This window comes from Nelusetta ayraudi, unplaced genomic scaffold (genome assembly GCF_046127955.1).
Source record: "Nelusetta ayraudi isolate G7.1 ecotype Tasmania unplaced genomic scaffold, CSIRO-AGI_Nayr_v1 ptg000050l, whole genome shotgun sequence".
Taxonomy (NCBI): domain Eukaryota; kingdom Metazoa; phylum Chordata; class Actinopteri; order Tetraodontiformes; family Monacanthidae; genus Nelusetta; species Nelusetta ayraudi.
The window spans coordinates 3,825,707-3,843,512 of record NW_027466100.1 but is presented as its reverse complement, the minus strand read 5'-3'; the positions used below and the strand labels follow the sequence as shown (position 1 = coordinate 3,843,512).

Genomic DNA, 17,806 nt, shown 5'->3' with positions numbered 1-17,806 from the left:
GCGTTGCACTCGCAGCCCTTGCAGTAAGCATAACAGACCGCGGCGCACATCCTGGGTCAGGGGTAAACCTCGGGTCAGGAGGTCAGGACGGGGTGGGGTCGGCGGCGGGGGGGTGGGGGTGCGGTGGGGGTGTCCTCAGAGGCTGCGGTGCATTAGAAAGCAGTTTGATAGCGATCACAGTCGCAATAATATTCAGCACATGCTTTAGGCCAATGAAGCGGCCTTGTCCTCAGACTGGGAATGAGAAGAGGACAGACACAGAGAGTCTGACTAGATTACAACTGATTTTATGCCAAATAAGTTCAAGACTTTCTCTTTATATGCTCAAACTCAACATTGACAATTGATATCTTTGTTTTTTTTTATTCCACAGAGTCTGGAAAAAATATTTATTATTTTTATATTGGTAAAAGCTCAACATACTGTTCATAAAACTATATATACTTGCAGTACAGTGAAAGTAATTTGGTTTTCTTTCCCAGTGAACGCTTCTTATATATATAAGAACACGCATAGAGCAACAAGGGTCTTGCTCCTAGTTAGTTGCCATCTTGCACCTCCTGACACTGGCCTGAATACCAAAATTCCTTAAAAACCAGGCTTCCTTAAAGGTTTTACTCACTGGACCTTTAAGGCAAAGGAGCACTTCAACACAGCAATCCTCTTCCATAGACTCCAATGAGAGAGCGTTGGAGTGTGTTTCAAACCTCTTCGTTCTGCATAAAGATACATATTCATTGGCCTAAAAGTTGAAAAACCCTTGTTGTTAGTGGGTAGCGTGCCTCCATATGAGGAACGGCCTTATTATGAGGCGTCATCTTGGTCTTGTGATGTCAAAGTGTGAACGGCATGATGAAGAGGGCTGCTCTGTGAAGGCTGAAGTGCAGATTCATGGATCAGACGCTTCTGTTTGTGATTTCTCTGGTTCATCACTTTGGTATGAGAACTGCTTGTTATAGGCAGTAAGTCTGAAACACTGAAAAGAAGCGCTTCCATCTGGAGGTTATTGCACATTTGAGGTGCATTGTGAAATTCCATGCCAAATGCTGAATATCCCACACTTTTTCTTGCACAGTGAATGTATTCAACCAAATCAAGAGGAGGCAACACCTCCAGCTGTGTTGTTCTCCCATCTGAAACTGCATAGAACCCCCCCCCCCCCCCCCCCCCCCGTTTTTCCAGGAAAATTATTTTTGGAAGATAAAAAAATTTTCCTGCATTTTTAGCAGAAAGCCAAAAACAAATAATTTTTTTTCTGTAGTCTGGAATTAGAAATAAAAACCTGAAAATAATATTTGACGCTTTTATAGCTCTAGCTTTTACACAATGGCTAACTCTTAGCGCAACCCATTGGGTCTGTGCAACAAATTAACCTCCGTTTCATATTTGAAATGGTTTCTTCACCAAATAGTAATCAAGTGCCAGCAAAAAGTAGTGGGGGGAGAGGGGGGGAGATGAAGCTACGCAGGTGGGCAACAACAAAGAAACTCGAGTGTTCTGTCACAGTTTCTTATGACAGCGCGACGTGCAGCGTGCACTTTTATCAGTTAACACCGCAAACGACGGATCGGAGTCTCTGCACAAAGGAGTTATTATTGGATCGGGCTCAATGCAAATGTGTCACTGTTACGACTGCATTTGGTGCAGGCAAATCAGGTGTGGACTGTTTGATTCCACTGCCAGGGTGGAGTGTTTGTCCCGGAGATCAGCATCTGTCACCCAGATCCAAAAACATCAGCATTATTCCCTCACGTTTCATCATCACATGATCACACAGAGATACTGTAGCTGCTTTTATAGAAACGGATGTGAAGCAGGATTTCTGTTGAATCCTTTTTTCTTTTTTTTTCAAATGCTGCCTTTCAAAGAGTTTTTTTCTGTCTAAACCCAGATTGTAATACAAACTGTACAAGTATTTTTTTGTTTTTAGGGATAATTAGTTATTTAGTAGTGTTTAAGTAATACTTTACACACACACACACACACACACACACACACACACACACACACACACACACACACACACACAGTGTGTTTGCAGTCTCCAAAGGGCAAATGCAAATCATCAGAGAGTTCAGAGCAAAAGGGGAAAAAAAGCTGATCGGCTTATTTGGTTAATGCCATTAATTCTGCCTGTTGTCGCTCACATGCACGCCGCCCCCTTTTCTCTGCGCACTTGTGCTCGCGCAGCAGCAGCACCTGCACAAGAGACAAATGATTGTGCGATTGTTTCAACTTCCGCGCGGCCCCTTTTTCTCCCACTGCCAAAGATTTACATGCTCTCTCTTTTTTTTTTTTTCCTTCCTCTTTCATGCGGAGACCCTCATCCACAGTCAACGCCCCCCAACCAACACCCCCTGCACACCCACACACACACACACACACACACACACACCCACACACACCCCGCTCTCCCAGTCGCTGCACAAACACAGCTGACAGGACGTGGCCAGTCGTGTGCCGTCCAACAAATCAATCTCCAATCAACCTGCCAGCCGCCTCTCACTGTGTGTTGAGACACACTTTCCTTGTGTGTGTGTGTCTGTATCTGTGAGTATATTTTGTTGGTTTGTGATGAGCCCTTAGTTTTGTTTATTTTAGGCTTTTTTTTTTCCTTGACCATAGTTGGCCTCTAATTCAAGATCAGATAATTCAATAATTTATTAAATTGTGCTTTTAAAGGAAGAGCCGAGACAGACAACTAATTAACCGACTTCGGCGGCTGTGTTGGGAAACAAATCCATGTTTGCTTTGTCCCACCTCGTTATGGCCTATTCATCGATCCTGTCCAATCACTTTGTCAATCTTCATTAATCAAGATGCCTATCTCATAGAGTGCAGTCTTCCCATAAATCTATCTCAACTTATTTTTTTTAACTGAAGCTGAAAGGAATTGTTTCATCAAATGAGACTCGTGTCAGCTACTGTACTGCACAGCTTAGTTTAACACACTGACATTTTATATTTAGTAATCAATTTTTAAACTGCACCTTTTTTTGTTTTGTACGTTTCTTTTTAAGTAATGATGCATATTTATGTGTGTTTATGAAAATAAATTATTTTTTAAAGATCATTGTCTCAGCGAGTTGTACCTGTCTGTACATGGCAATATGTTGTCTTGTCGTGTATTTTCTTCTATTGTGTTCCATTCTACTTTTCATGCATCAACACTGAAAATATAAAGTGAGGCCTTAGTCATCATAATCAATAGTGTCTGCAGCACTTTGAGATTTTATTATGAAAAGTGCCTTATAAATAAAATGTATTATTATTATTTTATTACTTAACTCAATACGCGGATAGAAATCTTCATATTTCAGTGAAAATCTGACATCATCTTTCGGGGAAAATATGTAACAACACTATATATATTAGTATATGTACACTATATATACGTATACGTGTGTTATATATTAGTAAATACATTTATATATTTATGTGTGTGCATAAGCTTCTCTTATCTTATTCTCTCTTCTATTAAAATAACTCCAATATGCATTAACGCATGTATTTATTATGAACACAGGATACTACGTTATCTTGTACTGACATTTCCGAGATGCACTGAGCACCACTGAAGTGCGTGGCAGTGGTAAACAGGAAGTGATCGCAGGCTAACTCAGTTTGTCATCTTGCGACTGTGTCAGTTTGGCTTTTCGATTCGCCTTGCAAACAGATTGTTGATGTGATCCAGGCCTGCTCAGACTGTCACACACGGCCAGTCAGCTGCCAACAGAAATATGCAGCCATAGACCGGCCAACGAAATCACAGAATAACCTGAGCGACGTGAATTAGGCTTCGCATGCAGTCACTTTAAACGGTACATTCAAATCCTGAAGAATGAGAGAAGAATTGGATTAGAAGAAGTAATTAAACTGAGGCGTGAGGTCACTGCTTGAAACAAACAGAAACCTTAAATCAGCTCCCCCCCCCCCATGGCCTCTCAACACGCACAGAAAGGTTGCTGTTGTGCCTTTTGCCACCGTTGCCGCGTTATAAAATTCACTCTGGCGGACCATTGTCATGTAAACGCGGGCCGCCGGTGGTCCGCTGTCTGCGACCGACGCGCTCACGTCATGTTTGTGCAGCGTCTCGCCCATTGAAGTGACTGGAGTCAGTGACGGATGGGCTCGCTTTGCTGCGTGGCATCGTAGCATCTCTGCAGCTGCAGCTGCCCGCCTGCTGCATGGCACATACACACACGCACACAGACACAGACACGTGCACGTGTCTGTGTGTGTGTGTGTGTGTGTGTGCACACTCTGCAGCCCTCCAGCTCTCCTCAGTCCAGGGGGCAGTAAAGTGGTTATCTCTCTCTCTCAGATCCTAATCTGACAGCAGCTCCTGCCTGTTGCCAGGTTACCCCCGGGGCGTCAATCTCCATTTAAATCCCCGCCGCCCCCTCCCCGACCACCCGCCCACCCATCAACACCAGCGCTGTACGCCCACCACCACCACCACCAGCCCCCTAGTCACCCCCCGCCCCCTCCGCCCCTTACCCAGCCAAAAAAGACAGAGAGACACCCCGAGCCTGGAGAAGCCCTCCATCACCGTCACCGACTCAGCCTCTCTGACTCCGACTGACGGTGGCATCCAGCACTGCCTGTGATCCAGTGATGCTGCACGCAAAAAGCTCGGGTTTAACGGCCCATTGTGTAAAATGTATCATAAATTTAACAGACTGCCCAAAAGTGTATTAATTATTTAAAAAAAAGAAGAAAAAGAAAAAAAGGGGCTGGACATAGATACGATTTTATGAACTTCATCCTACAACATTTCAAACATGGAGTGCTTACTTGTGTCTATATATATGTACATATTTATATATATATATGTATATATATATGTATATATATATATATATATATATATATATGTACATATTTATATATATATATGTATATATATATGTATATATATATATATATATATATATATATATGTATATATATATATATATATATATATATATATATATATGTATATGTATGAATATTTCTTTTGCTCAAACTCAACAGTGACAATCGATGTCTTTGTTTTTTTGTTCCATGGAGTCTGGAAAAAAAGAGCTTTGAGTGTGTAAAAATTTGGATTGATTTATTATTTCTATGTTGGTAAAAGCTTAAAATACTGTCCATATATGCATTCACCAAAGTGTAAACTCGCTGTACAGTAAAAGTAATTTGGTTTTCCTTCCCATGGCTTGCAACTGCAGGCGGATGTGGGCGGAGCCTCTGCGGCCCACTCTCTTCGGACACATGAGGAGAAATGATCGAGAGATGCAGCGATAGGGAGGCCGACGTCTGTGAGGAAGCTCTCCTTCTCCTCCTCCTCCCCTTCCTCCTCCTTCTCCTCCTCCTCCTCCGCCTACTCCTCCTCCTCCATCTTTCCGTCTCCCTGTCCTTCCCATCCCGCTGTCGGCTGAATGGAGCTCTATTGTGCGCGTCGGACGGGACGTCTTGGATGTTGACCCCTTTGCCAGGAGGTCACACCGTGAAGCTGGGGCGGATGAGAGAGAGAGAGAGAGAGAGAGAGAGAGAGAGAGAGAGAGAGCATAATTGCAGCACAAACAGGAGAGATGGTCTGGCCGAGAGGCCCTGTGCCAGTTTGACCTTCGGCAGGCTCTGCAGTAATGTGTCTGTCAGCCGCTGTATTAGTTTGATCTATTATCTGTTGTTAACTGGCCCAGAGTCTGCGCGCGCGGAGGAGGGAGAGCGAACACAAAGAAAGACGTGGACCTGTTGAAAGACAGAAGAGTTTTCAAATTTCTGTGCAGGATTCGAAGGTCAAGTATCTTGAAAAAACTCACTTCACTTCATTACACTTGCTGTTTCATAAGGATTGACATTAAGATTCCCGAAAATGAGAAAAATCTGCTTCTTACTTCAGTGCATCTTATTTTTCTTTTCTTACTCCTCCTTCCAGAGAATTCATGCAGAAACATGCAGCTGTATGAATTAGTCCTTGATTTCACAAAAGGCACAGATACCTCTGTCAGGCTATGGTAACACCTCCAGCCTGCTGTTTTTAACCTTTACTTTTTTCATTTTTAGTCATCTTCTTTTTTCTCTAAACGTGTGAAAACAAATCTGCTTTCTTAGGAAGCTGAGTGTGTTTGCTAGAGGTTGTAAACAGAGGGCTAAACATGCACACGTCAGACACGTCACACAAGAGATTTCAATCATGTGAGGATGCTCCACTGGGGTCTACATGCAAGTAAACATCAGTTTATTTGATATCTGTTTATATTTGCAGAATTGTATCATCAGTATTGCGGCATCGGTGGAATAAATCGATCATTTCTGAGATGGTTCAGTGCTGGTTTGGTGCTCTAATTTGCAGTTACGAAGTTGCTGTACGTCAACATTTAACAGAGCAATAGTCTTTAAAAAAGAAGCGTAGTGTCAGTGAACTGTTAAATCAATGGTTCTCAACTGGTGGAGTCTCAGGTCCTAGATTATTGTCTTAACAATGAAGTTGCAACCCAAAATGTCTGGTAAATAAGTTATTGATTTTTTTTTTGATTGAATTGCGTGTCCTGTAAAATAAATGCCCAACATTTTCTCTATAAAAAAATATTTTTAAAAAATTAAGAAAAAGGGAGGTTGGGAGAGGCTGCCCATGAAGCCGCGACCCATTCAAAACAGCCTCGGGACCCGAAAGTGGGTCACGACCCGCCAGTTGAGAAACGCTGTGTTAGATAACAGTGTTGCAGGGGGTGTTTTGTTTTGACAGCATGAAACTTTGCCATGGTCCCTGAGGACTCGAGGTCTTGGCTGGAAGTGTGTGTGTGTGTGTGTGTGTGTGTGTGTGTGTGTGTGTGTGTGTGTGTGTGTGTGTGTGTGTCTGTGACCGCCTGCTATGCGCTTGGCACTCTCTTGGTCAGTGTGTCAGCGAGCGTGCCGCGTGAGAGGGGGGCATCCTCGGTGCATCTGACTCCTGCGGGCCGATGGCCGGCGGCCACGGATCAGCCGCCGCTGCCGGCTGCCACTGCCGGCTGCTGCCGCCGCCGCCGCTCCACCTGGCTGATTGATGCGAGCCTGTTTGAAGTCGTCCACGGGGGAAGAATGAAGCCCTTTCACCGGCCCTCCACGCTCCCGCAGCCCGCCTCTCAATGCCGGCCCGTCACTCTGTTAACAGGTGAAATGCTACACGGCTCCCAGCTCACGGAGGAATGAGGCCAAGGCGGACAGACGGCCGCATGAGAGACGCACTCAATTTAATCTCCGGTTTTTGTGGCCTCAAATTATCCTGCAATTCCAATGATATAAGTTGTGTTTAGAGACGAGGAGCTCACAAAGTGGAGACGCCGCATGAGAGGAGATGAAAAATACTTTATATACGCACACGTTCAAGAGTTCTGGGGTCACTGCTGACATTGAACTCCATTGTAGGCACCTGAGAATGAAATAATCTCAGAACATTACTAGTGCACCAAAACCAGTGCTCGGGATGTGCTGAACACATTATGGGATGGCTTTGACAGTCGTTACAGTGTCTAATTCAGACCTGGGCAAGCGGCCTGCGGGCTACATCCAGCCCGCTGCGTGTCCCTGTCCGGCCCGCGTGCAGCCAGTCATAAATCTCCCCCCAACGACACTTTGCCGACGCGTTAGCGTAGCGCGATAGCGTGCGCCTCATTTTCGTGCACTCGTAATGATCACATTGAGCATTCAAGACCATTATTTCATAAATGGAGTTCAATACAGAAATGAAGCATTGACACCAAACCTTTGAACGGTGGTCTACATAAGACCCTTGCAAACGAACACAGGTGATTTTCACGCGGCATCATCGTTTGAAAAAAGAAAATGGTCTTTGTTTTCAATGAAAAGCAAAACTTTGCTATTTAGTCGCTTCGTCACTGCTTTGGTAACTGTTTTGGTCTATAGAGCGCACCCCAAAGCTCAGTACAGCTAACCCACAGTGGGATTGAGTGACTGGGTTGCGGTGGTGAAAAACAGTCAAGGGTTTCACACAGTTAGTCCGAGATCTGGGGCACCGGGTCACTGTCCCAGATCTTGCAACTCTGGTTTTCATCCGAGAGACACCATGAGTCAAATGAAACTCATTTAATCATTGTGACAACTCTGGAATTGTATAATTACTGTAAAAATGTTTCATAGTTCCTCTTTAAAGTGAATGTGCCAGAATTGTTTGAGCACGATTCGGGTTTCACACCGTGGGCTGCCTTCTTCTGAGTTCAAAGTTTGATTCCCTTTGCGTGTGGAAAAAGCGGAGAACAACTGTTTTGATCACGTCGCTCTGATGCTATTGTGCAAAGTGCAGTCGGGAGTAAAGCCAGTGATTTTTTTTTTTTATCCAGCACAATCAATCTAACCCAAAGATAACCCAAAGAGTTGTAATCAACTGCACAAGCTGTATGTTTGATGCGGTTCGCATCAAATATAGGTCTTGATCTTCTGTTCCTGTCTTTGTAGCATCTACGCAAGTTCAAAACAGACTTTGCTCTATCTCTGCCAAAATGGCTCTTTACTGTCTGTTGTTCCTCAGAATTTTGTGACAGCCAGTGGCTGTCTGTCCTACCATTAGTTCCCTCTTCAATGCCTCACGCAAGAGAGCCTGCAATTCATAAGCCAAGAATCCAGCAGAACGATGAGGAGCTCTTTAGTAACCCTCTGCTAGATGTCGCTGTGTGGAACAGTGCACGCACCTGGTCGCGCATGTGTTTCTCCTGTGTCTTCGCGTGTGATGCACATGTGACTTTGGGTCCCTTGCAAGTTCTATCAGAGAGATCAGCTGTTGACAGGCAGAGCGGGGGTCAGTTCCTGGCCCTCTCACCGTGCTTTGTCTGCTGGAGTGCTGGAATGTTCCGGAATGTGGGGCTCGGACAGGTGGAGAGGTCCCTGGAAGAGACAGCCATCCCAGACAGAAGCCTCCACCCCCCCCCCCCCCACCCCCCCTCCATCCTGCCTTTTCCCGCTAGTTTTTCCTGCTCTCACTGCGTCTCAGGAAACTTCCATCTTCTTCTCTCTCCTCGCTGGAGAAGAAGAAGGGAGACAAACAGGAGAGATGGGCTGATTTAACATGAGACTGAGTCCAGACATTTCCTTTTATTTTCCTCCTCGTGGCAATTTTCTCCCTCCGTCTGATAAATTGAGTTTGGACACCATTGTCCCCACTCATGGAGAGATATTCCCCATTCTTCTCCAGGTGCACTATTTGATGGTTTTAGGGGAGGGGGGAAAAAAAATCAAACCTATCTCTCCGTCCCCACTGGTGCTTTCAATCAACCTCACCAAACAGTAAGACGGCTATTCCTCTCTAGGTTGAACTGAAAAAGCTGCCACATATAGAGTTGAATATAAGAGGGGGGAAAAACTCTTACTGTGAGCTTACCTCACCCCCATCCGCCCACCACCTAGTTTCCTTCATTCAGATCCTTATCAGCAGTTAGATTATTGCTTCCTGTAGAGACCCGGAGCTGCTTCAGCTTTCAGTCTTGTGTTTCCTTTGCTCCTGAATGAAGAGCGAGGCCAAGTAATTACTAATAAAACCATACAAAAGACACATTACTGTACACAAACACGTACTCTAAAAATTGGTTATTATTCCTTTTTGGCTACTTTAAAAAGATACAATCTGGGTGGGGTGCGATTTTAGTGTGTGAAAAAAAGTTAATAAAACCAAATGAAATGATCTTTTAAACCTTGGCAGCAGGATTCTTTCCCTTCCTGTCAACTTCGAATAATACATATTCTCATTCAGCTTTAGGGTTGAATTCCATAACCAAGCACTTAGTTTAGATACAATAAGGCAGCAACTGTCGCTGCCCTTCAAATCCACAGAAAAAGAAACATAAGAAAGCTCTGTGGGCTCAGTGGTCATGTTGTGTCAATTGATTCATTATAAATTGATTGTGGGCTGGGGTTACAATGAGCACAAAGGACGCTGGTTGACTTTGACAAGAATTTGACATTGAAACACGCCTCATCTCTAACATCGAGACAACATCGTCTCATAACCTTTCTCGTTCACCAACTGACAGCTACAAGCACAACCACTGCATTAACTGTTTGGATAAAAAGGTTGTGCTGTCAAAAAGAATTGGTCAGTCAGGGGTAAAACCTAATTTGGATCAAAATTCTGATTGTGGTTTTATATGTTACAAAATACGGTGTTTATAGCTTGAGTTAGCCTCGCCTTACACTATGTTTTGCATTTTTGTCTTGTGGTCAAATAATGGCAGCCATCATAGTGTCATTTCACAAGAAATAAGAGGTCAAAAAATCCACCCAGCGTTCATTTCTCCTCCTCTTAACAAACACATTTTATGGGTTATGGGACGGACTTACACTCGAGGGAATTCATTCTTTGTAAACAGTCCCAAGAGCAATTCCATTTGCAGCAACTCATTTCTTCAATTTTGCTCATTACATTTTTGTCTCATTGCATGTTTTTGAACACATTTGCTTTGCCTTCACATTTCCCTGCCTGTAGTTTCACTCACTGCTCCTATTTCAAACTTCCCCTGTGTACATAGAAAGTGGCAGCGGTCGGGCCCCTGGCCCCATTAGCGCATCACGTCTGGGCTACCAAAAGACCATTTATGCCCCTTTGACACCCACTTCAACAAACACCACTTCTGCGGCCTCTGATTTGATTTGGCTCCTCTAATTGGATCTCCCTTTGAAACAAACACCGCTCTGCACACATCAGCAAACGCACAACAACAACAACAACACACCAAGCACTGACACACGAGAGCCCCCCCCCCCCCCCCCCCCCTCCCTACCACCACCTCGGCCCGTTGATTGTTTACACGCCGACTCTTATTCTCGGCGAAAGCCGCTAATAGGAGGCAAAATTACTGCCAACAACTGAGGAATATCGAGTGGCCGACTGTTTTGACTGTAATGCAGTTAACTGCTGACCAACCCAATTACGGCCCTGCGAGGGACTGACTGGAGCCCGGGGGAGGAGTGGAGGAAGGAGTGGCGGGGCGATGGAGAGAGTGTGTCAGCCTCAGGGACGGAGGAGTGGAGGCTACCTAGCCCCCTCGCCCGACGGCTAACTGTCACTGCTTTGGCTGTAATTACATTTGGAGTGGACGGCGGGTCAAAGTTGCCCCCCCGTCATTCAGGCGGAGTCGCGGGAGGAGACGTGATGCAATCACCCTTTATTAGGAAACATGAAACAGCTGCTCGGCTCCCCACTTCCTCCTCTGCCTCATCATTTTTTCCCCAACCTTCATTTCGAGGCCACTTCCAGCGTTGAAGGGTTCCCGGATATTTTCCATTTAAAAGGAGCGACTTTCTCCGGGAGGCTCGAGTGCCTCTTGCCCAGTGATTGAAGGTTCCAGTGACGCCGGGGACTCGCCGAGGGTCGGAGTCCCGCGCCGCCTCGGCCGCGGAGGTGGCGTGGCCTGTTTGTTTTTGTTCTGCTTTGCGAGACACATTAGGCTGGCGGGGAAACCTGGGAGGTCAGCGAGCAACACGGCTCTGCGCCGGCTGGGTCAAACTTTGTTTGACGTCTGGAAATGTCAGAGCCATAACTCAGACCAGACCTGTTAATCAAAGCTAATGCGAGTTCGATGCAGCCGCCCCCTTCCCTCCCTCTCCCTCCCTCTCTCTCCCTCTCTCTATCCCCACTTCATTTAACCTCCATTACCTCTGCTCTCCCTCTCCCTTGGTGCTCTGTTCAACTGGCTCCATAACCGGGAACCCTCCAACCCCGCTCCCCTCAGGCATCCCAAACCTCATTTACACAGATATGTTTAGCCGGCACAGGAAGCAACTCGTGCCCTTAACAAAATTACAGTCCAGCCAGCGAATGAGCCGCGGGGCTGGTCTGCAGGGACCAATCATAAAGAGGGCCCGAGCCCGACCACTTCCTCTTTTGAAAAGACTCTCAGATCCAGAACGCTGAGGCTTTTTTTTTTTTTACCCTCCCCATTTTTTTTTTCGCCAATTTTGGGCGCCACCAAGAGCTCGCAGCTTCTGACCAAAGCCGACTTAATGTTCCTCCATTACGGCGTTTCGCAAGGGCTCTGCGTGCAGTTTTTGGACGATGACGGCGATAAGGACGGTAATGATGTTGATGTAAAAGCACTGAGTGCTGCATTAACGGACCCAGGGTGCATGGCCGCGCTGTGATCACTATCTCTGCGGCGCCTCTGTAATTTGGCTCTGAAGTTTTTTTGCCCTCGATTAATGCGACTCTCCTTGTTCCGCTTTTTTCCGCTCACATCCGCATCTCCCTCGCGCCGGCGTTTGTCTTTGACCTCAGCTAAAAAAAAAAGAAACGCCCTTGTCGCGGACGCGGCCATCAAACACACCTCCTAGTGGGTCCGAGTTGCGGCTATTTTGCATTCGCAGCCTCGCAGCAGGCCTTAAAAACTTGACTCTCAGCGTCCCCCTCGTGCAGGTCCACGGCTCCGCGGGGGGATTTTTTTTTTTTTGCATAAATATTTCCCTCTCCCTTTGGTTCCTGCTTAATATGCCAGTGTTGTCTCCGGCCCCTCGGTCGGACCGAGATGAGACTTAAACAAGCCGCTCCCTCCCCTCTCATTAAATCCGAGTGTGCATGCACGGGAGACTCTGGAGGGGCGGCCGTGCGAGATATCTCACTCCCTCCTTCCAATCAGCGCTCCCTCCATGCCCTCCACTCAGGTAATTAACTTCTCCCTCCCATCTCGATCCGCTCCGAGCTCCAACCTCTCCGCGCTCCTTATCTGGCTTCCTCTCAGACTTTTAAAACTATCAGCCTCCCTTCGCCGTCCCACTGTTTAATTCCTCCAACCAAAGGTGGGGAAAGAGGTGGAAACTAATCCACACCTGCACTCCGCCGCCGCCACCTGCGCCCTCCCCACCTACACACACACTCGTATGCCTCGCACACTTTGAATCCCTTTCAGTTTAGCACCACCACTCTGCTTTTTTTTTTGAAGAAGAAGAAGAATCAGAGCTTTTCAGAGGTTCATCTGTCTCCCCTTGAGTATGAATGGAGATTCAAGACGCAGATATTGGATTAATTAGACATGTTATCCTGGTGATTGAAACTTGTTGGCTGTTCACTATATCCTGATTAGGAACGGCACACACACACACACACACACACACACGCCCGCCCGCAGCCACGTGCGCGCGCCACGCACCGGGAAGGTGAGGTGAGCGGCGGCAGGATAAATCCTTGACTTTTCAAACTGCCGAGGATTAGAAGGAGCTTTTTTTCCCCTCTCGATTCATTTGTATTGACAACTTGTTCCTCCCGTGTCACGAGGCGGAGAGCGCGGAGGTCACGGCGCGGTGAATGGAGTTGCGCCGTCGCTCGACAAAAGGCGGAGCGCGAGAGAAAGAGAAGGGCGAGAAAAAAGGAGGGTTGACGGAGATCTCGTCGTCGCCGCCGAGGCTTTCATAGGCGCTAATGCCAATTTATCGTCTGATTCAGGGCGCCCGCGTGAGCGACGACGCGCTCGCACTCGCTCGCTGGTGTAAATGGGGGGGCAAACACAAAGGCAGGTACAATCTGAGACAGATTATCATGGTCGTAATTACCATATTGTGATAATGAAGAAGGGCCTCGCTGAGTGGGAGAGGTGTTAAGTAGGGCAACTGTCTGCTGGCTACTGACCTGATGCGCAATCAAATTCAAGCCATTATTATTATCATTATTATCATTATTATTATTATCATTATTATTATTATTATTATTATTGTTATTATTATTAGAAAGGAGAAAGTTTTTCTTTTTTGGAATAAAGAGACAAAGACATAAAGAAGACATTTCCAAAAGGTTCTATTCCTGAAATGTTCCAGCTAACGGGTCAGGTGTGCTAGTGCATGCTGAGTAAGATGTAACACACCGAGTGTTGCCGTGTGCTCTGGCGTGGATAAGAGAGATCAAGTGTTGAGGAGGGGAAGCCGTTTGTCACAACATGGCGGTCAGAGCCGATGATTGGAATCAACCAAGGCGTCCAGTCTCCAGCAGATAAAAGCAAATCTGGTCTGACTTGGCAATCCGGTGGTTGACTATTCATACCATCCAAAGATGGTCACTGTCAAAAAAAAACAAACAATTTTAATCATCAGCGCCGGGCACATTTCTATGAAGCCGTAGCTTCTCTGTGGACCGTCACAGTGCAGAGAACCTCACTTCCCAATGCGGCCTGATCAGCGTAAACATTGACACACAAAAAAACTTCTGAGCAACGCTCCGTTGCCTTTACGCTGCCTCCGCCTGAAGGCCGAGCACAAAGGCCTAAGTCACGCATTCTCCATGGTACTTACTATATGCTTTGAGTGATTATTATTTGCACACACACCGAGCAGACGACGGCCTCTGGCTCTGACTGGTAGGGGGCTGAGGCTGGAGCAGGGGCTGCGCAGGTCTCAGTAGGGTGGAGGAGGTGGGGAGGTGTGTGTGTGGGGGGGGGGGGCGTAGGGGAGCTAAAGCAAGAGGCTGAGATAAAAGTAGAGAGGCAGAGCTAAGAAAGAGAGGGTGCAAAAGGAGAAAGGGAAAAGCGGGAGATTACTGCGAGTGCTTATCTCAAAGTGAAAGAAGGTTACAGCGACGAGAGTGGCCGAGAGATGAGGTTCGGTGTTTAGCACCGGTTGGTCAACACACGGCAGATGATGACTGTAGCTCCATATAAGAGCAGGATCTCTGCTGGCGTATGACCTCTCTGTGTTATGTCCCCCCGCATAAAGATGAAATATCGCCGCCTTTTGCTGGCTCCACTTCCCCGCTCCTCCACCACTCGGAGGTGGTTGTTTTCCAGGGTTGTGCAAAGGCACCCTGTGAAAAGGTCCTCCTGTACAGATGGCAGCAGTTCAGCTTCGTCACGCAGTCAAACTGTCATCCTAAATAGCTTGACAGATGAAATCATGAAGAATGATGACAAGGGTTAAATTACTCCACAGCAAATGTTTCAATTTGGCGACTTCAAACAAGGCTTCACTGCTCCTGTTTTTAGTTACACGTTGGGACCATTCTCTGTAAAACCCCAGAGATGGTTGTGATGTTGTGGAAATCCCAGAAGATCAGCAGCAGTGATCACTCTGCTGCTCACTTTGAACTTCAACAAGTCGTCCACATGGCCAAATGCTCTAAGATGCTGCCAGTGTGTTGCGTGACCAGCTTGAGCAACATACAAGAATCAAGTTAAACCATCATGGTACGCAACCACTGGACACCCTTTTCTTTGTATTGCGTGTATTCTCCGCACCCACTACCTACACCAGGTCTCTCTTATCTTCCAACATTGTACATCCACTTTTTACTGGAATTTACATTGAAGTTGCTGCCCAATAAACAAAGTAGCTTAAGGAATAAAATATATTGTTCACTACTGGAATTAACATAAAGGGAAATGTTCAATGTTCCAGGTAAAGTAAGCATGGGAATCTTCTCTTTAATTCAATCGCAATGCTCAGACTGAACAAACCTTAAACCGTAAATGTAGTTGGCCATAGTAATGTGTTTTGGATAAGTCCTCAGCCGGGCTCCCTGGGGTCTTTTACATTGGGTTAACTGGATTGTAATGGACATATAGAGATGGAGGCAGGGGGGAAATAATGGCATTAGTATCTTCAGACTGAACACAAGTGATCTGTCATCGATCCAAACCAATTCAACTGTGATTTCCCAGTGATAAACACTTAGAAATAAAGAGCACTTTGCCCTCCATGTGATAACCACGTCGTCTGAGAAATAGCTTTCACAATCTATGGGAAGATCAATCTATTGCTACATCTATTAGCATTGGTTGTTTTTTAAAGATTTGTGGCCGCTGCGGATCAATCAGATGAAATCTCATCGTAAACCAGTTTTTCATTGACCATCTTTCTGTTGCGCAGCACAACTAACAAGTGACGGACTGGACTGTGCTCTCTGTAAAGGGCTTTGCTTTGGTTCTTTGTTCCCGGAGGTATTGGCAACAGTGGCTGCTTCCTACAAGTTAGCCGCCACCCTCCCACCACTTGCAGAAAGTAGAAATACCAGAGACAAGAAAATATAGCAGAATGTAACAGTAATAGTGAATTTGTGAGCCGCAATCTCTTGCCATCTCCATTAAGTGGCAGTGAGCACAGAGCCAGTCTGATAACCTTGCTGTCTGGGAGCCTGCACTGTCTGTTAAAAGAAGGCATCATTGGATTAGGCGAACCCCCCCCCCCCCCCCCCCCACAGGCCAAAACATCTGATCTCTAACTGATACATGCCATCATTAATTAGTCAGTGCAATTACAGCAGAGCAGATGGTTAAAGTGATTACATTTCATCCCAGGCACATTTTAAGGTCTTACAGTAACTCCACCTTTGCAGATACATACGCTTCTTCAAGGTCTGATGTGAAAGTCTTGATACTGCGTGGGATAGCTTCTTGTGATTCTATTTGGAAGTCCGATAGGCGGGATCATCAGTGATGGACACTCCATGGCTGTGGCATTAACTCAGAGTTAAAGTTATTCCATTGTGTAGCATTTGCACAGTCAGTTTGTTAATTTGTCACCATGTGCAAAGATCTGAAGCTCACCTACACAGGAAAAGATGCATTGCTCCAGACGACGGTACAGGAGCTAATGTCCATCTACAGTCTGTGACTCAACATTCAAGTCACCTTCTTCTTTTTTCGGGGCATCAAACAAAGCAAAACTAAGAAGCATGGATAACATGGACTTGGATAAACGAATGGGTGCATGGACTTAAGATGTGTTGAAAAGGAATAGATGGTTAGAAAATTTTTAGAACACAACAAGTCACTGACCTGAAGAACAAATTAGCCTACGGCTCAACATCGACTACCAATGGACCTTCCAAATACACTGAACCGCCCTCGGACTCTCAATTTCATCACGCCATGCACCAATATTGGGTAGAAACATTGGAATCAAAACAGCTGCGTTCGGGCAAATTTGTTTCTATTCCAGATATTTTGTCATGGATAAAAGATTGATAAGTCGCGCGCATTGTGAGAAAACGTCCCGCTGGTATCAAAGCTGTTGCCTCAGAGTTGCCGCAAAAGGGAAGTGTGCTGGCATGAATGGAGAGGTTTGAATGCAGGAAGGGGAGAAAGCGGGCGGTAACACAGTGGAAGTGGCGCTGCTCATTTGTCAGGAGATGGATTGCAGCCATTGAGAGGAAAAGCTTTTAATTTGGCTCTGGTGTGGTAATTAGGTTTCAATTCGCTGCGCTCACTAAGAGGAATGGGGAGGGTAATGAAGTTAGTCATCTCTCTGTGTGTGTTTAGACAGAAGAAGAGATGGGGGTTAAGTATGCGCAGTCCACATTTTTCAGTGGCTCCCGCCGCCTCTCGCACGCTAATTCATTGTGTAATGCTGTTTATTGTGGGTATCACAGTGCTTTTGTGCATTAGTTAAGTGGCCTCGGCACATTACTTTAATGGAGAGAGAACATGAAAACATAGCGGAACCTGATCCAGCACCTCTCTCCCGGCACTAACCCTCTCTATCTTAATAATGCCTCTGCAGAAAGTATTTTCCTTCTATCTCACTCGCTGGCCGTCATTTCCCCAGCGTCTCCTTCCCTTGACTTCCTTGTGTCCCGCATCTGACAACGAGCTGATGTCACTAATGGCTCGGGATAATGTGGAGAAAGGACAGGACACCAGAATCTCGGATTACGTGACCTGGGAGAAGGGAGAAGAGGCTCGGGGAGCGACTCGGGGCGTCAAGCCGGATTTGATTTTCAATTTGTTTGCTCTGTGCACATTTAGGATTTTTGGTTTCTGGTTTGCATGCCACCATAAAACCAGTTGTGTGCATCGAATGACATTGCTTGGGTTGAGTTATAGTATTGCAATGCCACGAAATCTGAATCCAAAAA

The 17,806-nt window shown here is 46.0% G+C and overlaps 1 protein-coding gene across 1 annotated transcript in view; it reads right to left on the bottom strand.

Moving 5' to 3' along the window:
- Window positions 1–522: 522 nt before the first annotated feature.
- The window catches only part of pfkfb4b (6-phosphofructo-2-kinase/fructose-2,6-biphosphatase 4b), an 82,567-nt gene continuing 65,283 nt past the window's right edge, over window positions 523–17,806 (bottom strand). Inside the window, exon 10 of the mRNA XM_076036930.1 lies at window positions 523–557. Coding sequence (XP_075893045.1) covers window positions 540–557 — 18 coding nt within the window. The 3' untranslated portion in view covers window positions 523–539. The remainder of the gene's footprint in view (window positions 558–17,806) is intronic.